This window comes from Protopterus annectens, chromosome 11.part0, assembly GCF_019279795.1.
Source record: "Protopterus annectens isolate FY-2018-M chromosome 11.part0, PAN1.0, whole genome shotgun sequence".
Taxonomy (NCBI): Eukaryota; Metazoa; Chordata; order Ceratodontiformes; family Protopteridae; genus Protopterus; species Protopterus annectens.
In genome coordinates, this window is record NC_056745.1 from 1,188,340,523 (window position 1) to 1,188,367,270 (window position 26,748).

A 26,748-nucleotide genomic window follows, 5' to 3' on the forward strand; every position below is an offset into this window, starting at 1 on the left:
CAGTTAATATAACTGAAGAGCAGAGTCAAAACTTCCAGTTCAGTTAATATTCCTGCCACAGTTAAAATCAATTTAAATACTGTATTTTTTTTAAAAAAAAGTGCAGATAAAGGTACTTAAATTCTCTTATACATCCAGTTGAATACAGCAAGTTCTTAGCCGGCCAAAGCTGAGGTATTACAAATAGGACCGGTTTAGTGATTTGCGCTGCCATAGCAGGTATATCACAGGAATGATTCCACTATTTCATAGTGAGAAAGTCCTCACATTTCATTTTTTGAGAACAGCACTGAATTCGGACAAAGTACGCACTTCTGCATTTTTGCAGATTTGTCCCTTCCCTCTTATGCACAACCTATTATTCTATCCACTGTCGAGGTTTGTAGGGGCATTTTCATGTTATTTATGTCTGCAAAAGGAATGAATGTGTTACAGGGAATGTACGTCTACATATAGATGTATGCATGTTTGTATGCATATATACTTATAACGAACTCGCTGACCTCCACGAGGCGGTCCAATTAGAACCAGGCCATCCAACCCTGACATGCCCGGATCCATAATTTCATACCCATGGTTCCTTCACCCCACCCGAGTTCGACATACATGCAAACCATCCATTCTCCAGTTGCTATCACAGCCATAACACAACACACGTTGCCCCCTTCCCAGCGTTAGGGACCCTACATGTATTTTGTCCCAACCCATGTATCATCAATCTCTCCCACCATTTGGTCCTTGAACATACCTGCCCTTGCTTGTGTAATGGTCAGAAGTCCACACCGCCTAGCAATTTTTGGGTAGTCCCACCAGAAACTACCCTGTGATTGTTTGTAAAGTAGACTTAGCAGATCGACAGTGTTACTCCCACTGGTAGTATCCTGCCTGTGGTGTGAGTAACAGTGACTTGCTCACCCCTGCCCAGCTTGATATGACATAAGCTGACAGCACTAAATAATACTGGAGTTGCTGTTGATTTCCTTCTCATTCTTTTTGTATGCTTTATTGCCACAACGTATATATATATATATATATATATATATATATATATTATATATCTGTACATACATATGCACATACATCTACATGATTATATACATTTCCTATGGTGTTGCATGAGTTGTTGGATGATATGTTTGTGATAACATTAGAGTTATGCATATCTGCCATGGCTTAGTGGCAAAACACATTGGCTGTGGTGTGCAGGGTCATGGGTTTGACCTTTGCAGAGGCCATTTATTTTGTTGCTGGCCAGAACAAGGGCCATTGGATACAGAGTGATTAAAGCATTTTTAAATGATTGTGAACGGGTGTGTGCATGTTTGCGCGATGGTAGGCTGTGCTGTCTTCAAATTACAGTTTCTTAAATTCAGTTAACTTGTACTTTGCTTAATGTGTGTGGGCACTGCTTACACCTGTGCAAACGCACTTAGACTTGCTTACTGGTACTTCTATATGTTTACTACTGCTAATTTGTGCTTACACCTGCTTACTAGTCCCTTATTCATTATCACACTACCACTTTGATTGAATGGCATTAGTTAAACATTTCATGCAGTACTCCAGTTCACATTTACATGTTATTATGTAGGTTATACAGCAAAGATATGTATAAATATGTGCGTGTACACATTCCACATGGAAAATGATTTGTGCTAAAGTGGGATTCAAACCGTGAATGCCTGTTCGTTAGGCGGATGCTCTAACCACTACACTATTGACATTAATGTTGATTCCGCATGTTTTTTACTATTTGGATGATTTTGATGTGTAAACTACGCTAAGCAGAGGGCAGCGACGCGCAAACATGCTGCACTTCGCTTACACTTTCAATAATGAAGTAATACAAATGTAAAATAGTGACACAGAAAATCTAATTGTGATAGTTCTAGGGACGGGGCTCAACATTCCACTACATGCTTGTGTGTTTACTACTTTGATTTTATTTCAGTGTTCGTGGGCACTCTTGTATGCTTAGCTTACATTTCAGTATCCAAGGACACTGAATTAATTGCTTACTATTAGAGGCAGGCTCTGTTAGTAAGCATTGTAGGTTGTGCATCTGTGGGGGCATGTTTAAGCCTCCATAGAGCACTTAAACACGCCCCCTGCACTTGCACACATTTCCTGTGCACGTCGAGGGTGCGGCAGCGCGCCCTCATAAATATTCATATGGTGCTGCTGCACCATCTGTAAGGAGGATGCTCGGCGCAAGGCTAAAACCGTCCTTGCGCCGAGCTTCATGAATCGCGGAGCATATCTAAAATTGGAGAACCTTTAAGTATTCTAGTTATACCGAGGTCAGCATACATCTCAACTGTCCAGATTTTTGCATCATATTTTTGGTTTGTTTGTCTTAAAATTTGTAAAATTTGTGGTTTTCTTGGAAATCATTAAGGACTGAAGTCACTAAATAATGACAGATATTTGAGTTTCAGACTGCATATCCTTCAGAAAAATGCATGCTCATGCATAACCTGTTATTCTAGCAACTTTCCAAATTTATAAGAGCAATATTTAAAATATGTCCCTATTTTTGGACCTCTGACCCCCATTTGTTTTTTACTTTGTCCAGATTTTTTGCACTAAGAGTTTGAGAGGTATGGAGGTCAGAGTTAGTATGTATGTATCTATGTATGTATATATATATATATATATATATATATATATATATATACATATATATATATATATATATATATATATATATATATATATATATATATATATATATATATATGTGTGTGTGTGTATGTATATATATATATATATATATATATATATATATGTGTATATATATATATATATATATATATATATATATATATATATATATATATATATATATCTTGTGGATATAAAAAGTGTACACACCCCTGTTAAAATGCCAGGTGTTTCTGATATAAAAATGAGACCACAATAAATCATTTCAAAACTTTTCCCACCTTTAATGTGACCTGTAACCTGTACAATTCAGTTGAAAAACAAATCTGTTAGGGAAAAAATATAAAAAATAAATGTACAATAAACTGGTTGCATAAGTGTGCACACCCTTAAACTAATACTGTGTTGAAACACCTTTTGATTTAATTACAGCATTCATCTTCTTGGGTAGGAGTCTGTCAGCATGGCACATCTTGACTTGGCAATATTTGCTCACTCACCCTTGCAATCTGACAGATTTGGAGTGGTTTTGCAAGGAAATCTCTTGTGCACAGCCCTTTTCAGGTCACCTCACAGATTGTCTATTGGATTTAGATCTGGGCTCTGGCTGGGCCATTCCAAAACTTTAATTTTCTTCTGGTGAAGCCATTCTTTTGTTGATTTGGATGTATGCTTGGGGTCATTGTTGTGTTGAAAGGTGAAATTTCTCTTCATCTTCAGTTTCTAGCAGACTCCTGAAGGTTTTGGGCCAAAAGTGACTGATATTTAGAACTGTTCATAATTCCCTCCACCTTGACTAAAGCCTCAGTTCTAGCTGAAGAAAAGCAACTCCAAAGCATGATACTGCCACTACCATGCTTCATCGTGGGAATGGTGTTCTTTTGGTGATGCAAAGTGCTGTTTTTGAGCCAAATACCTTTTGGAATTGTGGCCAAAAAAATTCAACCTTGGTCTCATCAGACCATAACACATTTTCCCACATGCTTTTGGGAGACTTGATGTATTGTTTTGCAAATTTTAGCCAGGCCTTGATGTTTTTCTGTGTAAGAAAAGGCTTCCATCTTGCAACCCTACCCCATAGTCCAGACATATGGAGAATACGGGAGATTGTTGTTACATGTAGTACACAACCAGTACTTGCCAGAAATTCCTGCAGCTCCTTCAGTTTTTCTGTAGGTGTCTTGGCAGCCTCCCTGACCAGTTTTTATCTTGTCTTATCATCAATTTTGGAGGACATCCCGTTCTCTGCTGTGCCACTGTTGTCCCATATTTTCTCCACTTTTTGATGACTGCCTTTACTGTGTTCCATGGTATATCCAATGCTGTGGAAACTTTTTTGTACCCTTCTCCTGATTGATACCTTTCAACAATGAGATCCCTTTGATGCTTTGTAAGCTCTCTGCAAACCATGGCTTTTGCTGTACCAGGCAACTAAGTAAATGTCAGGAAAATCCTACTAGGACAGCTGAACTTTATTTGGGGTTAATCAGAGTATCTTTAATTGATGGCAGGTGTGTACCCAAGAAGACTGAATGCTGTAATTAAATCAAAAGGTGCTTCAAGAAAGTATTAGTTTAAGGGTGTGCACACTTATGCAATCAGTTTATTGTACATTTTTTTTATTTTTTTTATATTTTTTCCCCTCAAATATTTGTTTGTTTTTCAATTGAATTGTAGAGGTTACAGGTCACATTAAAGGTGGGAAAAGTTTTGAAATTATTTACTGTGGGCTCATTTTTTATATTACAGAAACCTGGCATTTTAACAGGGGTGTGTACACTTTTTATAGACACTGTGTGTGTGTGTGTGTGTGTGTGTGTGTGTGTGTGTGTGTGTGTGTGTGTGTGTGCGTGCGCAGACACACACAAAACAAGTAGAGTTGTGGGGAGCATAGCTCCTGAAGTTAAAGGTACAGGTAGGCAAAGCCCCACCTGTAGAAATGCTTTAATGTTAGTATAACAAGCTTCAAGATTTTCTGTTTTCTTTATGAATCATACTTTATTTTACATTGTTGCAGAACTCACCAGTATAAATTCCTAGTTATGATAGGGAGCCATCAGGCATGTATAACAGCAGCCTGTGAGACAGGGCCGTGACTCTTACTTTTGAGCATGTGCTCCGTGTGATATGCACACTGTCTACACTACTGTTACATCTCATCAGTAACCCTTGCAGCATTAGGATAGGTGGTTATATATGCTTGCTGAAGTACAACATGCATTCTGCATAATGACAAGTATTCTTACTTCCTTTATGTGCAAAATATGATGGTGTACTACCTAGCAGTGATCTACCTACATGCCATGTACTGTAACAGATCAATGTTAGGTAGTCCGATCTCACCTTCATTTTTACATATGCGTTCGGAGATGATCCTCGGCTCTGACCCGGCCGATTTACAAGCTGGAAGACTTCTGGTTGGCTTGTGGCTAAGCAGGTATCCCATGGTGCACCAGTACAATCCCCAGATCTTGTTTGCTGCGTCGACGAGTTTGGTTGTGCTTCTCTTGGCTCTGGCTAATTTTTCAAATTTTTTATATTTCAATACTTTATTAGAACCTTTATTGTATATTTAGTGTTGCTAATATATTAGGGTATTGCTTGCCCTTTTTGAGTGCAACTTAGTTTAATAGTGGTTATTGGTATCCTGTGTGCTAGTTAGTTTTAGGCGCCGTTGCACATTTTTTGATTATTAGTTAGAGTTTTTGGCAGTTTTCCGCTCTTAGTCAACAGGGGCTCCTCTTGTCTTGTCTGTAGTTATTCTGACCTTTTTTTGGTCACCGTTGGCAGTTAGTTTCTGACATATTTGACATTGTCTGTTTTAGCCAGGATTCTCTTGTGAATTTACTAGGATTGCACCCTCCCCTAGTATACTACCTGTTATTAGAAATATAGAAATATAGACTTTATTGTGTCATTTATGGTTTCTCTTGTGTGAATGGGCTTTCCTTTCTTGTCTGTTTAAATTAGAAGATCTAGCTTTCTCTACACCGGGCTAGGCCCATTTAAGTTAAAGGACCTAGTCCTCGTGTAACTCCTTTAGAAGACCTAGCTTTCTCTACACCGGGCTAGGACCGTTTAAGTTAGAGGACCTAGTCCTCGTGTAACTCCTTCTTAGGGCTAGGCCCATTTTACTTAGAGGACCTAGTCCTCCTTCCTTTTCTCTCTTTCAATCTCTCTGGGTTTTGTGTGTGTAATATGTCTAAGGAAAGTAAGGAGCATAAACCTTCTGGGTTCAAAAAGTGCATGAAATGCTCCCAAAAGATGTCTTTAACGGATGGCCACAGTAGCTGTGTCTAGTGCCTAAGGGCCATCCACTTACAGGAATTGTGCTTGTTCTGCCATGCTTTCTCTCCTAGAGTGTTACAAGAGAGAAAGAATAAACTCGTACTCACGGGTCTATCGAAACCATGATTTGAGGAAGCACTATCCAGTTCTTCGGCTTCCTCTAAATCTGGGAAATCAAAATCTTCAAAAAGGCCTTCTCTGGCACCGGCTGGTGTCTTGGAGCCACCTCCTAAACAGTCGAAACAGTCCAAATCTGCCTCCTCAACTCCTCAGCCTTTGGAGCCGAAGGAGAGCATCATGGTGGTGTCAGAGTCGGTTACAGGTGTTTCGGAACTGATCTCTGAACCTATTGATACAGCAGTTGACTCTGCTACTTGGAGCCGGTCTGTAAGCTCCCTACCGGTTTCCGTAAAAATTAAGTCTCCAGTGCCCCCAAGGTCAAGATCCCCTACCATGTCCTCCAGGTCTTCCAGGAGCCTTTCAGAAGAAGATGTGGAGAGGGTAGTCCTGAGACTCCTGAAGTCGTCTGCCTTACCAAAATTATTGTTGGCTCCGACCCAGTCGGCTCCGGAGCCACTTGGCCCAGCTTTGCCCTTGTCTGCTATTCCTCCTCCGAGCCATACTGGCCTTTCGGAGCTGGAGTGCTTGGTGCCATCGGAGGAAATGCCAGCTCCAGCTCACTTTGTTGCTGCCTTGGAGCCGGGTTGGGCTCCGACACGCTTGGTGCCATCCATTGTGTCCAGGGGTGAAGCACTCCTGTCGGCACCGACAGGGAGGGTTGGAATCGATCTTCTTCGGTTCCGAGCCTTCCTCTAGGTGCTTCGGCCAGGGTGAGCTCGGACCCTGCATCTATCTCGGAGCCGACAGCTCTGGCTCCAGCGCCAACCCTCATCTCTTCAGAGCAGGGGAGGTCTTCGGGGCTGGAGAGCTCGGCATTTGAGATGATGAGCGTGCTGTCTCATTCTCCAGCCCCTACCAGTGGCACCAGCACTCTTCCCCGAGAGCACCCACTTCAGTCTCAGCTCCTACTCTCTCTCTGGAGACAGCAGAGACCTGCAGCCTCAGGAGCCATTGGCTGGTGGCCCCCACTCTTCCAAGGCTTCCCAGGAATGTCCTTCCGTGGAGCCTCCCCAGAAGAGGTTATGTAAGAGAAAACATGTTGACTCCCAGGATGAGTCTTTGACATCGGACACTGACCTTGAGGAGTCGGAAGGGTCCCCCAAGTCATCCTCTGATGATGTCTCCTTTGTGGACATTTTAGAGATCCTTAGGCAGAGGTGCGACTGGCCCACTGTTAACCCTTCTGATGAGGAGTCGGTATACCTGAAGGCTTTCGGGTCTCAACCTTCTGCCTCTTGGGTGTCTGCACCTTTTGATGAATTGATGGATCTAGTTAGTCGAAAGGTGTGAGATACTCCTGACACTGTGGAGCCAGTCCCCAGGAGACCAAATAAGTTCTTGTCTGCCCCTCCTGGTAAAGAGTTCTTGTCCAAGGATGTTCCTGTAAATGCCATGGTGGTGGCAGCGGCCACGAAGAAGGAGTTGGTGGAGACTTCTTCATCTGTTCATCCACCAAACAAGGAGTCTCGACAGATGGACAGATTTGGGAAGCGTATTTTTAGTTCAGTGACCTTTACCCTTCAATCGCTGAACTATCTCACTCACTTCATGAGGTTGCAGAGGGATCTCCTCAAGGAGTTAGGAGAGTCCATACAAGGTGTGTGTATTGAGGGTGTTCTTGACAAGATTTCTACTCAGTTGTCCACCTTAAGTTCTGTGGTTAACTCCTCCATGCGACTTATCTCTTATGCTGCGGATGGAGCAAGTAGAGCAGCGGGTTCCAGAGTTGTCTTGAAGTGCCACTCCTGGATGCGCTTATGTAATTTTGCAGAACCCTTCAAGTCTACTTTCACCAACGCCCCGTTTGATGGTTCCTCATTGTTTGGTTCCAAGGTGAAGTATACACTCACTCAGTGTGAGCAAGAAGGAAAGACGTTTTCTGCCGTGGGAGTGCATTTTACTGTCCCTTCCAGACCATACCTCAAGGGTCAAAGGGGTGGTAAAATGTGGTTCAAGAAGTCCCAGAGGGTCTTTTCTGACAGACAGGTTGAATCCTCCTTCAGAGGCAGAGGAGGAGAAAACGTCAGACGTCGCCCTAGAGGCAGGGGCAGTCCACAGTTCTAACAAGGCCGTGATTCCTTTTGAGGATGGCCTTATCAGAGCTCCTGATATCGAGCCCGACTGCGCTTCTCTGGGGCCGGTCGGGGGTCGCATTTCTTTGTACCAAGAAGCCTGGCTAAATATCACCCAAGACAAGTGGGTACAAAGAGTTGTTTCCAGAGGCTATATCATACCCTTTTCCCTATCACCATTTGTTCCCAAAAGGATCCCATATGTACCACCCAATCTCAGGGATCAGCAACTGTGGAGATCAACAAGTTGCTCTTAAAAAGAGTCATCCAGCCTGTCCCAGAAGACCAGATAGGATCCGGAACTTACTACAGGTTCTTTTTAGTTCCAAAACGAACCGGAGATTGGAGGCCAATATTGGACCTCAGCAGATTGAACGAATCAGTGAAGAAGGACAAGTTTCGGATGGTAACACTGCAGTCTATACTCCCATTGTTAGGGAAAGACTTTTGGATGTGCTGTCTGGATCTTCAGGACGCCTACTACCACATAAAAATGGACAAGACGTGCAGAAGCCATCTACGCTTTCGGTTGGAAGCCAGTCACTTTCAGTTTTGCGCTCTGCCCTTTGGTCTCACCACAGCCCCTAGGGTGTTCACCAAATGCATGGCAGTAGTGACAGCTCACCTGAGACGTCAAGGATTCCAGGTGTTTCCGTATTTGGATGACTGGCTCCTGACTGCCCCCACCAGACATCTACTCCTTCAAAACACGGACGCCATGATTCAACATTGTGTTCAGTTAGGAATCTCCATAAATTGGAAAAAATCTGCATTATTGTCCTCTCAGTCTGTGATTTTTATAGGTGGAAAGGTAGACACAGTGAACATGACAGCTTGTCTCCCTGCCAACAGGGCACAGAACTTAATCTTCCAAGTTCAACGTTTTCTTCTGTTGCGGAAAGTCAAAGCGAAGTGGGTTCTTCAGCTCCTTGGGACTATGGCTTCCACAATTCTATTAGTACTATTAGCCAGGTTGCACATGAGAATTCTCCAGTGGCTTCTGTCTTACCAATGGTCCTTCCAGTATCTCCCGCTGAGTCATCCTATCCTGCTGACGGAATCATGCAAGAAGGACCTTCTTTCTTCTTTGGTGGATAGCTCCCAACCAGTTGATCACAGGCACCCCCTTTGTTCCTGCCCAACCCGTTGCCACTTGTGGCCACGGATGCCTCCCAGATCGGGTGGGGGGGGCATTATCTCGGCAGGGCTGTCCAAGGCACATGGCAAGAACATGAGGCTCATCTGCATATCAATGTTCTGGAGATGAAGGCGGTGCTTCTGGCATTGCAAGCACTTCAAGACCTTCTTCCTCTAGGGACAATTGTGATACAATCAGAAAACATGTCGGTGGTTTGGTATATCAACAACAGGGCGGTACCAGATCTTACCCACTCTGTTTGAAGGCCATGCAAGTTTGGGAATGGGAGATTTCTTCCCAGCACTTTCTGGTTGCAACGCGCATTCCAGGGACGACCAACGTGATAACCGACAAGCTCAGCCGGGCAATCCTAATGCCTCATGAGTAGTCTCTGAAACGGGAAACATTGGATCAGACTTTCCGGAAATGGGGACAGCCTTGCTGCGAACTTTTTGCCAGTCTAGTCAATACCAAATGCAGCAGCTATTTTTCCCTCATTCCCCCTCCGGGATAGACTCCCAGAGATGCTCTGGCTCACAACTGGCCCATGGGACTTCTGTATGCCTTTCTTCCAATCCCTCTCATTTCCAAAGTGATTCAGAAAGCCAGTCAGCTGGAAAGCAAGTTGATCTTCATTGCTCCTTACTGGCCTCGTCAGGTCTGGTTCCCCTTCCTCGAGCCTTTCCTCCTGGACAATCCTTGGATTCTGGACCCAGCTCCAGATCTATTGACTCACATGGGTTCGCTACACCCCTCAATCCACACCCTCAAATTGACAGTGTGGCTGCTCCAGTTCCATCCCTAGTCAGGCTTCATGATGTATCATCCTCAGTGTCACATATTCTTATGTCCTCCCATAAACCTTCAACTAGAAGGCTATATGGCAGTAAATGGAAAAGATTTTCTATTTGGGCACAGAGAATGAATGTAGATACACTGCTTCTATCCTTGTGATTCTGGATTTTCTTTCTGAGCTTTTTCAGCAAGGATCTGCCACTATCAGAGTCCAATTGGTGGCAATTTCTCATTTTTACTTAGGTTTTCCAGATACCAATTTAATGTCTCATAAGCCATGCAAGACCTTTTTGAAAGGGGCCACCCTATTGAGACCACCTCTGCAAGAACCAGTGGCTTCTTGGGATTTAAATTTTGTGTTGTTCAAATTGACATCTCCGCCCTTTGAACCTTCCCACTCATCTTCACTAAAATTTTTGTCTTGGAAGACCATGTTTTTGGTAGCTATCACATCAGCTAGATGGGTATCGGAGCTACAGGCCTTGTCTATTAAGCCACCTTATTTGATTTTTCACAAAGACAGGGTGTCATTGCATACTAATCCCTCCTTTTTCCCCAAAGTTTGTTCTAATGCTACCTTAAACCAATCAATAGAACTCCCATTTTTCTTCCCTAACCACTGTAATGCAGCTGAGTACCGTTTCATCAGCTAGACGCTCATAGACCACTACGTTTTTATCTACAGCGGACTAAGGTTTTCAGGAAATCAGATCAATTATTCATTTCCTTTTCTGACTCTAGATTGGGCTTACCAGTTTCTAAAGTGATACTATCTAATTGGATTTTCAGTTGTATAGCCTTTATCTGTAACTCGGAGGGCAAACCTTTACCCTGCACGATCAAGGCTCATTCTACCAGGTCGCTGTCTACCTCTGCAGCCTTTCAAGCCAGGGTACCACTTGATAATATTTGTGCAGCAGCTACGTGGGCTACCCCTCACACTTTTATTACACATTACAAATTGTATTTGGCATCCAGGGGTAGAGCATCCTTTGGCTGCACGGTGCTCAAGAGTATTTTCCAATGAGCCACCCAAGAATAAGGCACTAGGGACACAGTTCCATATGTAAAAATGAAGGTGAGATTGGACTACCTAACATAAAGAAGTTATGTACTCACCATAATGTTCCATGTTGGTAGTCCATCTCACCCTTCATTTTTACCAACCCGCCCTCCTGCCCCCATCCTGGAAGATCTGGAAGTAATAATTTGGTTGCCCTTGGTTGGAGACCCTTTAGTATTGGTTGTTTTTATGGTTGTTATTCTAGTGAGCAGCAAACAAGATCTGGGGATTGTACTGGCGTACCATGGGATACCTGCTTAGCCATGAGCCAATTAGAAGTCTTCCAGCTTGTAAATAGGCCGAGTCAGAGCCGAGGATCGTCTCCGAACCCATATGTAAAAATGAAGGGTGAGATGGACTACCAACATGGAACATTATGGTGAGTACATAACTTCTTTTTTTATACAACATGGTTTTGCTGCAGTGTGATGTTATAGGAGGGCCACTGGCACTGTCATGCAGTAGGTGTGCAGCTGAGCCAGTCATGTAGCAGAAATGTAGTAGAAATCCAGATATGCAGTGGAATGCTGGGAAGCTTGATGAATGGCATCTGTTGTACATTCTACAGCAGTTCAGTGGGAGCCATGCTGCAAAATACTGGGGCTGACATGGTCATTCTGGCTTGCACAGTCCAACTGTACTGATTATATCATATTCATCAGCATGTTTTATGGCACTAACATGTGGAAACACAGCTGTATTGCAACATTTCTGCTCTGTGAAGTGCTTTTGAGCTATATTGGGATAGGTACATAGGTTCATAGGTAAGTACTAGGCTATCTGCCCATGGGCATTTATAAGCCTAGCCACAGAGTGATGGCTTTCGCCTCCCCATTAGATTAGTAACCTGGGACTCTGTCAACAGGGCTCCTGAAGTGATCCCAAGGTAGAACTTACGATTACCCATCCACTCATCAAGATTTCTCTTGAAAAGGGTCAGAGAGGAGCTCTGTCAAATATGGATTGGGATTCTATTCCAGAGTGAGGGGAGTCGCTGGGACAGGAATTTATCCCTCCAGCATGTCCTGTTTATTGTTGTACATAGGTTCAAGTCGCTAGAACGAGTGATTCTGAGGGATCTCGTTTTTTTGAGGTGAAGCATGCCCATTAGTTCAGGGTGTGACATGGCCCTATAGGTCAGACATAGGTCACCTCTGAGAAGACGGTAAGCGACTGAGAAGAGCTGGAGATTTTTTAGTCGTGCTTCATAGGGTAATTGTTTAAGGCCCTTAATCCTCTTAGTGAAGTACTTCTGTGGTCTTTCTAGTTGTTGCAGGTGTCTAGTGAGGTACATCCCAAATGGGGCATTGTACTCTATTATGGGCCTAATGAGTAAGGAGTAAAGGGGCACAATCACCTCCTTGGATCTGGATGAGAAACCCTTTGTGATCAGGTGTGCCACATAGAAGGATTTCCTGACCGTTTTGGTTATGCGGTTATCAAAGGAGAACATGCTATCTACTTGGGTACCCAGGTCCCTAATTACTTCTTCTGTACTTAGTGGATTCCCATCTATGTGGTAGTTTGTAGGTACTTTGTTTTTCCCAAATGGGATTACTATGCATTTTTTGGCATTTAGCTTGAGGCCGTGACTTTGACACCAGGTGTTTGTCTCTGTGAGACCCTTTTGCAGGATGTCTGTGTCAGCTGGAGAGTCAATTATTGCACCCAATTTACAGTCATCTGCGAACTTGGTTAGCCACAGTCCCTCTGCCTTTGCCTGTACTTCGGAGAAATATATACTGAACAGGATGGGTCCCAGGACTGAGCCCTGTGGGACTCCGCTTGTGACTGGTTTAGAGTCAGACATGGCGCCTGCCACTCTTACCGTGTGGGTTCTGTCTGAGAGCCAATTGGCAACCCATCTCGTGACATAGGGGTTAATATTTAAGCTGGTGAGTTTGTCTATGATTCCTGAGTGTGGGATGGTGTTGAACGCCTTAGTGAGGTCCAGATATGCTGTGTGGACCACCTTCCCTTCATCTATGGCCTTGGTGACTGTTTCGAAGAAGTCGACCAAGTTCAGGAGGCAAAATCTGCCTTTAACAAAGCCAAACTGGGTGGGGTCCAGTGTCTGGAGGTTCCCAATATCCCTGTTAATGAGCACCATGATAATGCGTTCCATGGCTTTGCAGTCCAAGCTAGTCAAGCTTATAGGGCGATAGTTCCCAGGGTCAGTTGTGGCACCACCTTTGTGGAGTGGTACGACTGTTGCTGTATGCCATTCTTTGGGTACACAGCCTGTAGAGAGGCTGAGTTTGAATAGTGATTTGAGATGGGGGGGTTAGTTCATTTTGAAGCTCGTGTAAGACACAACCTGGGATAGCATCTGGTCCCATTGATGCTGTGTTTTTGGCCTTTGCAAGGGCTGTCTTTACTTGTGTGTCTGAGATATCTGGAGCCCCACATTCTTCTGAGATGGGTGCTAGCCCCTTTGGTGGAGAGGGAGGGGTGAAGTTTGCACTGAACTTGTCAGCCAGGATGTTGGCAATGTTGGTTGGTTCAGTGTATTTAACCATTATGCACTAGCTCGGAGCATATCTGATAGTTTACCCCTAGACTCTTGCCATAGTTAAAGAAGGCCTTGTGGTTATCCTTAGAGTCATAATGGTGAAACATCACCAGTGTATACTGTATATTAATGTATGCACAGTGCAATTGCTCTTTTGTTCTAGTGGAGTATTTCTTAGAAAAGTATGTTGTAATGTCAAGCCCTTAATTTGGAGCAGTTTGATAAAATCAGGTTATAAACCTGTAGTACAAAATGTTCATACCTTTAGTACTATTTTATTTATTTTCCCGGTTAGAGCACTGATCTCTGTGGAACTATTTCAGATTCAGTCCGGGAGCAGTATCTGATTAAGTGACTTTCTCAGAATCACACAGTTAGGCAATGCAGGCTGAGGGAATCAAACCTTGCACCACTGGACCACAGAAAACAGATTGTTAATCCTCTAAGCTAACTGCCAAACTTAAAATTAATTTAATAAATGTTACTTTAATAAAGACTATTAAAGTATAGACAGTGAAATTGTGCCAAGCTGTCATCTTTACAGTGTTAATCTTCACTGATTAGACTTCACTTTTATAAGTCACAATGCACAGCTGAAAAGCTGCAATTTTGTTAATGTGTGGTACACAACTCCCATTATGACAGCAACCATTTGAGCTATACACATGGTCAGAAGCATCATATCCATTTCTGATTTCATGTCAGATCTGGCTGTTGTTTCTATACAGCTCGGTTGTTGAAGTTAAACAACAAACCTGTTATGACAACTTGTTTAGTTGAATATGTCAACAGACATTTTGCAACACTGAGCATTTTGTTAGCCATCATATAAGGTTGAAGATGATAGCTTTTAAAGCCTTTTATCTTCTGCGTTGTTGTATTAATGTAGCTATGAACACATAGTACACTTTCAAGTGGGTGAACATAGCAGAAGGTAGCATTTTAGTAAAAGTGTTATACAGCTTAGAACCAATTCTACCATGACAGTCTCTGACTCAGTTGTCCTCACAGAAACACTTCTGGCATCACAATGGAAAATGTTTTAAAATTGTGCTTCTTCCCTTCAGAATGCACTACAGATATATATAGATATAGACCTTTTTGAGCTACAAATGTTGCTATATTTCATCTAACATATCTCAGTTTCCACTCTGCAGGCTGCTAGGGGATGTTGCATTATAGAAATTTGAAAATAGCAAGTGACTGGAATGTGAAGGACGTGTAAAGGATGCATGCCAACATCTCAGTTCTAGGAACCAGTGACTAGATGGATACCTCAGGTCAGTACAACTATAAGAACTGACTTGATGATACTCTTCAATATAGTTATTCTGACAGATGCATCTTATGTTCTACTGGTGTAACTATTATATTCTACAAATATGGGTAAGGGGCCACTCATGTTTATACTGAGCATCAGCAATAATTTGGTTAAGTGCAGAAGTACAGAATGTGTGGATTTTCGTGAGAGGAGATAGAAATGTGACTGATTGTTGGGTCATGGAGGAGTGTGGTAGGACAGAACAGTTCCCATTCCGTGAGTTCAGTGTCTAGATGTTCTATTCATGTGTGCCAGAGGAAATGCTCTGGTCACCATCCCAAACTTCAAATTCAAGTATAAGATGCTGGATGTGTTGGAAAAAATTAAACGACGGAGACCAAAGATACACTTCATATGGTCTGCCATTGTGCCTGATTACAGGCGTGCATATAAATGGAATAACATTATTAAAAGAGATGGACAAGTAGTGGATTCATGTCACCCCTGGTGATATGAATTAATCTGACAATAGCTAACCACTATGACAATGCTGTGTTTAAGTGCAAAACTTTAAACAGTAGGATGTTATCCATTTAAAGAGGCATGACTAATGGATCACTAACTGGATTGCAATGTTTGCATATCTGTAAGTGCATTGTGCAGTAAAAGAATGACTGATGTCATTCTGGAGTATTATTCGGTGTGTATTGTCATTTATTTGCAGTCTGCCTTGTCTCTCTGACAATGGTAATCTTATACTGTGTTCAAGGTCTTACATTAACAGTGTAAGTAAGTTGAATTAAAGGGTACTGTATGCATAATTTCTTCAATACCTACATTAGGAATGAATTTACAAGGGATTGTTACGGTTTTAAGGTTCCTGATGTAATGAAGCAGAATGTATAGTGAAATTCTAACTGTAACAAGATCTAAGTCCAGAAACACTCAAACTGCACCTTTAGAACTACTAACAGTGCTACAGTAGCAAAGTAGAGAGGTAAGACTGTAATATAAGGCAGGAGTTATCGCTTTTAGATGGAAAAAAACTGTATCAAGGAGATGACTGTAAACCAGCACAAGTACCATATAAACACAGCCAGTGCAAATTTTACAAACTTGGAATGACATGTTAGTATTGAGGTGTACAACTAAGTGGAAGGATTTGTTTAACAATATTTTAAAAGGAAGTGAAGCAGCATCCTGGAAGAAGGCTGTGATGGTTGTAATACCTAAAGACAGTGAAGACCCATTAGACTCAGCTTCATATGCACCCATTTCAATTTTAAACCATAATTATAAAGGTTATGTTTGTTATAGCTAAAAGAATGGCAAAAGTGTAGCCAAACTGGATAGCTGTGGATCAGTGTAGTTTTGTAGAAGGGGAGCAAACATTTGATAACATTAACAGAAGAATGATGATCTAGAGGGAAGCAGAATGTAAGAAAATACTGTTGTTGGTAGGTCTTGATGCAGAGAACGCATTTGACAGAGTAAGCTGGGATTCTATGAGTAGGGCAATGGAAGAATTTGCATTCCCTCATACAATAATAAGATTAATTCGGAAGATATATGAGGGAAGGAAGAAAAAAATTAAAGTGTGCAGGTTCCTCTCTGACGAGTTGTATCTGAACTGAGGAACCAGGCAGGGATGTGCTCTTTCCCCTTTGTTATTTGCTTTATATTAAGAGCCATTGGCGAAGAAAATAAGGGACTCAGAAATTCATGGATATAATTGGTACGGTAATGAAGAAAAGTTGGCTCTATTTGCACACAATATTATTTTGAACCTGATAAAACCAGAAAAGGACATCTCAGTGTTATGGAACATCTTGAGACAGTTTCAAGTTTTTTCGGGATATAAAATTAATGAGGATATTACAAAGATTGTAGCTGTAAGCTGTGAACCCAAATATAAATTGGTCCAGCAGTACCCATATTTATGGGGACAAGATAAAATGAAGTATTTAAGAGTATCAGTTAAAAAAGGTTTTGTTATGGCAGCTAAGGATATGTGAGCAGAGACTAAACAAAAAGTAATACAAAACTGAGAAACTGGAAGCTCTTTATGGATATGGATAGCAAGATATGAGCAGTGAAACTGTTTTTAGTCCCTTTAGTTTTATATACAGGTCAGGCACATTTTTATCACAGAATATATAATATTCATAATCAGCCTGTCTGCCCTCAGAGTTTTTAACATGCTAGTAATTAATACTTTCCATAGGTCTGTATATCCTAAGACTGTGTAATGTTTGTTAGTTGTTTTAATCTACCCGCCTCATTTTCCTTCATGTGAATTTACTTTTATTACGTGACAAAGTTTGCTAGATTGTGGTAAAATATGGAATTAAAACATCTACCAGTATATAACAGCATTGCATTACCTGCGCATTTCTTATGCTGTGACAGTCACAGTTCTGTGTTGCATTTTGATACATAAACAAATGGTGCTTGTACCTATGTTTTATTACCAGTAACAGGAATTAATCTAAGTGTTTTCATGTGGTTAAAAAATCGCTTTGAGGTAACACTTTTACTGTTGAACTGGCTTAAGAAAACAAGACAGCAGATTTTTAGTCGTCTTGAAGCATTTTTTGAACAGTTTCACAGACAGATGTTATGAATTGTGCTTCACAGAACCATCCATTTCTATTTATAGCAATAAAACTTAGAATGCCTTTCCTTTTATTTTTATAGGACAGAGCAACATTCCGCAGAATTATTGTGAAAAACAATGCCAAAAAAAGAAGAATGTATGAAGCCTTTATTGAGTCACTACCATTCCTTAAGTCATTAGAGGTAATTTGTATTAAATTATTAATGGTTCTGAAAGTAAAATTATGAAGTCTGACTCTGGTATATTTTCTGTATACAGATTTTGTTATCAAGATTTGTACCTCTTATGTCTCCAAGTGATTCTCAGTTGTACTATTTTTGTGCTACGTCTGGGTGGTTAGGTCAGTCTTTGTGTTGCATTAATGCCTTTTGCAGAAAAAGAATAAAAAAAAAACTTCTTGTAGAAGTTGGAGAACAGCACAGTCCTAAATCTTTATCATAACTAACTCACATAGAGGTTGTTGTGCTTATGATCCTTTTGGGAACTTTTGTTAAGTGTCATTCCCTGTGAATCCATTTAGTGACTGGATTTTGAGTTCCTGATGCCGGTGTTCTGTTGGCCCTCTCTCCATCTGCATAATTAACAGGAAAGCAAAGCTTCACAAGCACGGTACTAATCCTGAGTGCTGGAATGCTTTTATGGACCACCCGAGCCTTATTAGCTGGCCTCTTTTTATAGTTGTAAGCCTACTTTCAAGAGCATCATTGTGTAAAGCAGTGAATGGGGGCAAATGAGGCACATTGCTGTTTGCATGCATATGTGAACCAGACATCCATATTATATTGTTGTATACCAAACTATGGCAGCTTCTTAGAAAACATTTGTAATAATATCATATATGATGTCCTTCAAGAATGCAACTGCAGTCATAACATATGGGTTGTCCTGCCTCAGGCAGCCCTCGGTCGGCCGGATTCCAAAGTCTGGGTCCGACGTCGGCTGATGTCGCATTTCTCTCCGACGTCAGAGCGGCTGGAGTACATAAGCATCAGCCGACGCCATTTTCTTCAGTCTTTCTTGCCGCGCGGTGCCCGAAGCAGAAGCAGTTCGCAAGTGCCGGTCGGTCAGCTCGTGTATTCTTCGATTCCGAAGTCATCAAAAAAGCTAAGTACCCCGTTGGGGACCTTTTCTTGCCTCAGCTGATGTCAGAAATTACTGAAAAAGTTAACAATTGTCTTTCTTGTGTTAAACAAATACCTCATAAGGATTTCCACTCTTACTGTCTTCCTTGCCTTGGCCCAGACCACGACGTCTCGGCCTGTGTAGCCTGTGCTCGCTTCAACAAGCGCACTCTCAGGCGCTGGGCGGAGTTCGCTGAAGATTTTTTTGGCGAAAAATTTGCTTATACAATGCCGTCGGAACTTCCGACATTGCAAACTCCCAAGAAACGAAAAGACCGGGACCGACATCCTCGGCCCGCGTCTACCACCGACTCCACGCCAAAATCTACCGCGAGTGCTCCGGTTCCCCCTGAGACGGTCATTCCACCGCTCCGAACCGAAGACACCACATTACCGATGACTCCGATTCCGGATATCACTCCGACGCCAGTTATTGATTTTCCTCCGAATACCGAAACCGAGGAAATGCCCGAGACCATTGCTGTAGATAAGGTCACTCCTGCACGTGGAGCTGCCAGGCCTCCTATGGCCATGTCTATTAAGGCCTACACTAGGGCTAAGGCAGCCAGCAAGACCAAGCATCTTACTGCTAAAGCCTTTCCTCAGCCTACTCCAGAGACACAAATTATGACTATGGCTGCCGACTTAATTTCTATGATTAGAGGTTCACAGGCCCATCCTGAGAGAGGATCCCAGCCTCCTTCTGATAAAAGGCCCCGGGTTGAACCCTCTGACCCTATTCCTTCAGATGAAGATTCTGAGGACTCTGTCCACTCTGATGGCCAGGAAGAGCTCTTCCAGACCTATGAGGACTCGGATGCAGAGGATTCCATCCCCTCGGCCTCCCCTCCTGAGGATATTTCTTTTGGGGAAGTTCTGCATACCATGAGGGAACATTTCAAGTGGCAAGGCCAGGAATATTCTGATTCCAGAAAGCACCTTCGAACTTTCCTTAAAAAGCCCCAGCACAGGCCCTTAGCTATTCCTCCTGTACTTGATGTTTTGGATGATTTATATTCTGACTCTAGTGTTACCCTGACTCTCTTCCTCCTGCTCCAGCCAAGCCAGACAGGTATTACAGGGTCCCAGAAACACATTCCCATTTATTCAGGGCCCATACTGCTGATTTGGAAACTATTTCTTAGGGACCTAAAGGTGTTTCAGCTTCCACCTCTAAAATCCTTTGCCCTCCAACAGGGAAGCTAGGTCATTAGAGAGATGGGGTAAAAGGTTTACACCTCCACTACTTTATCTATGAGAGCTTTGAATTGCCTTTTTCATATGTTACAATATCAGGATTTCCTGTTAGAAGATTTACAGAAAACATTGGCCTCTCCTGATCCTTTAGACAGGAAGTCTTTGCAGGAAGCTGTACATAACTCTCAGCAAGTAAGCAATCACTTCCTGCAGTGTGGATATGATGCACTGGAAGCTTCATGTAGGGCAGCTATGACAGGGGCAGTCATTCATAGACATGCATGGTTAAAAGATCAACCTCTACCAGATCATGTAAAGGCAAAACTTCTGGATGCACCTTTGGAAAAGAACAAGCTTTTTGGTGCTAATGCTAAGGATGTGTTAAAGACCATCGAGGAAAAAGCAAAATCAGTTCAGACGGTGAAAGATTTCCTCCAGGTTCAACCCCCCAGATTCAGTAGGAATTGGCCTTCAAAAAACTGGTCCTTTCCTAATCCTGAAAAATTCCAAAGGGGTAAAAACAGATGTGGCCGAGGAAGAGGACAATACAGAGGTCCTTACAGGGGACGACAATGGCAGCCAGCAAACCAAAGAAGTGACACAGGGGTTTCACCTGCCCCACAGCCACAATCTCAATGACTTTCCTCTACTTCCGCCTACCAGGGAACAAATAGAAGCTCCCTTGGGCGGGAAATTATCTCTGTTTGCAGACAATTGGCACAGACTGACAAAGGACAAATGGATTTTGGACATTATAGACCGAGGTTACAGGTTCCATTTTCATACCTTGCCAAGAAAACAAGGCATGCCAAACCTACCACAAAACCAGAGGGCAGAGGCTATCAAGCAAATCTCTGCTGACTCGGATGAAAGCAATAGAAAGAGTTCCACAACAAGAACAAGGCCAGGGTTTTACTCAAGACTGTTCCTTGTTCCAAGAAAAGAATCTCAATGGAGACCAATACTGGATTTGTCCGCATTAAACACCTTTCTCATAGTACCAAAGTTCAAAATGCTGACTCTACAGCAACTCCTTCCCATGCTGGGCAAGGGGTCTTGGCTGATTACTCTGGACCTCAAGGAGGCATACCTGCATGTCCCTATCAGACACAGCTGCAGAAAATACCTCAGATTTCTTGCAGGGCCAGAGCATTATCAATTCTCAGCATTGCCATTTGGCTTATCTACTGCGCCCAGAGTATTCACAAAATGCCTGGCTTCAGTAATTGCTCATTGCAGGCTCCAGGGGATCCAAATTTACCCGTACCTGGACGACTGCCTCATACAAGCGGACGACAAACTGATGTTGACAAAAAACTTGGACTATGTCATATGATTACTTCAAGCTCTGGGATACACAGTCAACTTCCAAAAGTCAAGACTTCAGCCATCCCAGCAAATAATCTTCTTAGGAGCCAAATTAGACACAGCCTCTCAAATGGCTTACCTAACAGAAGACAAGCAAGAGAAGTTAACTCATTATTTCAAAGGTTTGGCAAAACTTACCCAGATGACTGCAAGGAGATTCCTACAGGCCCTGGGTTACATGGCATCCTGCATTCTCCTGGTTCCATTAGCAAGACTACACATGAGAAAGCTTCAATGGTACCTAAAAAGCCTATGGTCTCAGCACAGCAACAAGTTAGAGACAACCATACCGCTCATTCCATGCCTACAAAAGGAATTCCTATGGTGGGCCTCGGTAAGCCAGGCAAACACAGGTATGTCATTCAAAACCACAGATAACACAGACCATGACCACAGGCGCCTCAGACCTTGGATGGGGCGCACATGGAAGGCAGGTGTATACAAGGACAATGGTCTCCAAAGGAAACACATCTGCACATAAACCAAAAGGAAATGCTGGCAGTAATGCATGCCATCGAGGCTTTTCAACACCAACTTCAGCAAGGCCATTTACTGATACGGACAGACAACACCACTGTGATGTGGTATATAAACAAGCAAGGGGGCACCCATTCCTACCCCCTTTGCAGACTGACAATGCATCTTTGGGAAAAATCACTGAGTCTAAACATTCAGTTACAATCCCAGTTTGTTCCAGGCAAAGACAATGTGCTGGCGGACAGCCTAAGCAGGAATTTCACAGATCCACACGAGTGGAGGTTACATCCGAAGAATTTCACACAGCTCACTTCGACATGGGACAGGCCAGAAGTAGACCTATTTGCCTCTCACCTCAACCATCATCTACAAAAATTCTGCTCAAGGACATACCATCCACAAGCTTGGAAAATAGATGCTCTCTCATTCAACTGGAACTTCCTAAAAATCTATGCATTCCCACCTCTGCCACTGATGACCTCAGTATTATTAAAGATCAAAGCAGAGAGACCCAAGGGGATCCTAATAGCTCCGGACTGGCCAAGACAACACTGGTATCCACTACTACGGAGCATATGTCACACCAAGAAGTGGGCCCTTCCCCAATGGCCTCTACTTTGACTCAACACAACTTCAAAACAGTGCATCCAAACCTTCAGACACTGCAGCTAACAGCCTGGGAGATCCCATGAATAACCTCAACCTATCTCTCTCCAAGGAAGTTCAGCGGATACTAACAGAGGCTCGAAGACCATCCACCAGAAAGGTTTACTTAGCAAAATGGAAGAGATTCAGCATTTGGAATACCAGCAAGGGACATGATGCATCATTATTGAACATCCCACTCATCCTGGAATATTTGGCAGATATGCTAAAGAATGGACTCTCATATTCTTCCATAAAGATACATGCATCAGCTATTTCAGCTAGATATAACACTGATCCGCCTGTCTTTTCACATCCTTTGCTAAGGCAATTCCTCAGGGAATCAAGAACATTAAGCCACCAAGAAAGGCTCCAGTGCCAGCCTGGGACCTCAATTTTGTCCTAGAAAAACTGACTCTACCTCCATTTGAGCCAGCAGCTTCAGTTGACTTGCAATTTCTCTCATGGAAGACAGCTTTCCTGTTGGCAATTACCTCAGCAAGAAGGGTTTGAACTACAGGCCCTAATGGCAATACCACCGTTCATAATTTTCCACAGAGACAGGGTTTCATTAAGGACCAACCCTACTTTTATGCCAAAGGTGGTATCTAGGGTTTCTTTAAATCAAGCTATTCATCTGCCCGCTTTCTTCCCCAATCCTGAGAATAAGGGGGAAAGACTGTTACATACCTTGGACATTCACAGACAACTTCGATACTACCTGGACAGAACCAAGACCAGTAGGAAGTCTGAACAACTTTTTTAGCTTACGCCCCTGCAGTCCAAGGAAAAGCAATTTCAAAACAGACTATTTCAAAATGGATTGGACATTGCATCAGATTCTGTTATTCCTTTCATGGAAAGACTGTTCCAGCCAATGTCAGACCACATTCCACCAGAGCTACAGCCACCTCTACAGCATTCTTAAGAGGGGTGCCTACTAAGGACATTCTAGAAGCTGCTACATGGAGCTCCGTGCATACATTCTCCAAACACTACAATCTCCTCTATACTCCAGATCCAGAGCAGGCTTTGCTTCGGCAGTCCTGCAGGGTTTGATTGCCACACCATCTTTTTCCTAGAGCATTCCTCCTCCTCCCCCAGCTAAGCTATGGTATTCTACCCATATGTTATGACTGCAGTTGCATTCTTGAAGGACATAGTACAGTTTTGTACCTACCATAAATGTAGATGTCCGATAGATATGCAACTGCAGTCGGATTTTCCCTCCCTCCATACCCCTCTATGCCTAGGGTCCACTCCTATCCCTGTTTCTCTTAGCTGGGGATATCTGTTATGGTGTATCTGTTTATTGCTCATTTATTTGTCTGGAATCCTGTTTTTGTCTTCCAATTTGATTACAGTCTTCCTTGGAGGGCACCTGGCATCTGGGGCAAGAAACACTGAAGAAAATGGCGTTGGCTGATGCTTATGTACTCCAGCCGCTCTGACGTCGGAGAGAAATGTGACATCAGCCGACGTCGGACCCAGACTTTGGAATCCGGCCGACCGAGGGCTGCCTGAGGCAGGACAACCCATATGTTATGACTGCAGTTGCATATCTATCAGACATCTACATTTATGGTAGGTACAAAACTGTACTTTTTCTTTACTTGGAACATGGGTACCAGCAGTTATCCAGTGAAATCAGGTCAGCTTTATGTCTTCCCTTTGTCTTTTTCGTTTTCCATTGCTAAGATTGCCTTTTTTCTGTTATTTTCAGCCTACCTTTTTTGATTCTTATCTTCCCTATTGAAGTTTTGCAGTAAAATATCCATCCTGCTGTCCACTGTTTCTTATTCCATCATAATATGGGGTGCGAGTTGAGTGGCTGATAGCACGTCTCATCATTCTTTGGAGGTATTGATTTTGTCCCACCTCCTTGTTCACAGTTAACCCTTGGGATGGCAAGTTAATGATTATCTACTCATGCTTTGTTCTCTCTTCGAGCTCTACCTTTTAGTACCTAGCTTGCTGCTTGAAGCCTGAGTCACTCGTGTTATGAATGAATGCCCCACTCCACACTATTAGACCAGTTATGCTAATTATAATTGACCAGGTGGGTGGGCTAATCTAAACTAGCCATTTTCAACAGTTATGGCCAAGAGGCAGTTCCAACATCAAGGGTAATACTGGAGACAGTAAAATTATGTGCTATTGAAATGGAAAGCAACATATGGTCAGCTGGAAGGCATGCAACTGGGAACAAAAAATTGGTGTCAGAACCACAGATGTTAAGATGCATATTATGGTAGATCTGCTTTAAATGGCAGCAGCAATAACAGTGCACAGCAGAACATTATATTATCTGTACCTTTAAATGAAAATGTGCCTAGAAACAAAGGTGGTGAGCAGCAAACCTAAGGAGAAGATTTATGGGGATGACAGTGAAGAGAGATTTCGGGATTTGAGAAAACTAAGAAGGAAAGCATTTAAATGAGAAATGATCGGGGGAAGAGATTTGTCAGTAGGGAACACAGCTTGAATAGGTGATATGTGGGTGTAAAAAGTCAGGTGAACAGAAACGTGTTTTAAGGTAGAATGGAATGTCAGTTAAAAGAATGATAACTGAAGCACACATAGGTAGAGTTATTGAATGAATACCTATTCAACATTCTATAAAGAGGAAAGCATCTATGGATTTTATTAAACTGTTAGATTAAAAATATAGAGAATCCATTTGAGAGAAAACTGTCGTCTAGTTGTATTGTGGTTTTTCAGATTTACAGTAAGATACAAACACGGGGTCACCAAATGACACTCCTTAGCTTTCCACTTGTGCCCATGTGAAGGATGATTGTGATATACAATGAGCTTCTGGTCAAGAGTATAAACAGGGCAAAACTGAGCCTTGCCTTAGCTGTGAGCCAGCCAAGCTTTTCTGGGAAATAAGTGTGGGGCTGATAGCATAAATTGAGTTGTTTTGTCTGAAAAGATTGTAATGTTCTTAGACTTGGGGCAGAACGCTGAGAAATCAAAATGCACACACACACACACACACACACACACACACACACACACACACACACACACACACACACACACAGTAGTGTCACAGACTTCAGATGCTAAGAATATTTATTTTGTTGCAGACTACTAGCTCCTGAGGGATCTTAATAGCAGAGTGCTCCAGGTACTGTTTGAAACTGAATTTTCCCAGCCAAATGATTGGATACCTGCACCATTTTTTAAGTTTCAGCTTTGTCTTCCCTTAAGATGGAGCAATGGTATGGATAGTTCTGAGTTCATTGCAAGTGCCAAAGAACATAGTTTTAGCTTTATTTAAAGTTCACTCCAAGGTTGTTAGATGCGTACCTGCTACAGGCCTTTAGATCAGTAAGTCAGCTGGCAGGGAATGAAGTGGGGCTGTAAACAAGACCATCAGGATACAAAATGAGTTGACAGATGTCACAGGTGAAGTTGTTAATAAATAATGAGGTACACTGAAGATCACTTCCATGAAGGAAGAACCAGCAGAAGTACAGGAGGAGAATAAGGAGAAGGCCATGCCCTTGACCTTAGCTTTGAAGACTTTTCCAGTCAGACCATAGCTGTCAACTTCCTTGCTCAAGTTTTAAGGACAAACCCAAACATAAGGAGAGACAAAGGCCTAAAAGCAGGGATAACTTTTAACTATTGTTCTAATTCACTTAGAAACAAATAGAACATCAGGATTTGCAACAGCAATCATTTTCCAAAGAATAAAGTTTGGCATTACTGACTGACTGTAATCTTCATTGATATACCAGAAAATCAAGCGTTTTATGAAAGACAGGACAAAATATGAAGCAAAATCGAAGACGTACAAAATCAGGGACAGCCAAGGTAATGAGTAAGGCAGCAGTTTAACCAGAACCATGTGAGAAGCCTAGGTCTGATTATATTATCTAACATGGTTCTATGGCTAAAATACATTGCATTTAATTATAATATCAATACCTAAAGTAGTATTAAGCTGTTTCTGACTTTTTTTTACATTAAGCAGATTTTTTAGCAAGTAAGTCCTTCTTACATATATGAAAACTAAACATTTTCTTTTCAAAGTGTATCAGTTTCTTTATGATAGTTCTTCCACAAGAACCTGGTGATAACTGTTTAACGTGGACATTAGAGGGTACTCTAAAACAGCAGTTATTTGAAGCTGCCTATGAAATGTACTCCGAATATGTTTTGTTTTTTTTCTTCAAAATAACTTATGCACTTTGTCTGCTGCTATTCTTAGCAAAAATACTTTTACAGTCTCATTAGAACTAGCCATTATATAACCTGCCCAACTCAGCCAACTACAACTAGGCAAAATATTCAAGGATGATAATTTTTCTGATTGGTACACCAAATAAAAATTGAAACTTGAGTCTGCAAAAATATAGATGTGTGCTGTTAACACTTGCTTATTTAAACCATTTATTA

General features: G+C 42.3%; 2 protein-coding genes across 3 annotated transcripts in view; both read left to right on the forward strand.

The window, feature by feature from the left end:
• The window catches only part of PRKAR2B (protein kinase cAMP-dependent type II regulatory subunit beta), a 1,491,604-nt gene that overhangs the window by 1,271,250 nt on the left and 193,606 nt on the right, over positions 1-26,748 (forward strand). Inside the window, exon 7 of the mRNA XM_044088539.1 lies at positions 17,611-17,712. Within this exon, the coding sequence (XP_043944474.1) occupies positions 17,611-17,712 (102 nt within the window). The remainder of the gene's footprint in view (positions 1-17,610; positions 17,713-26,748) is intronic.
• The window catches only part of HBP1 (HMG-box transcription factor 1), a 1,884,794-nt gene that overhangs the window by 109,200 nt on the left and 1,748,846 nt on the right, over positions 1-26,748 (forward strand). The window lies entirely within an intron of this gene.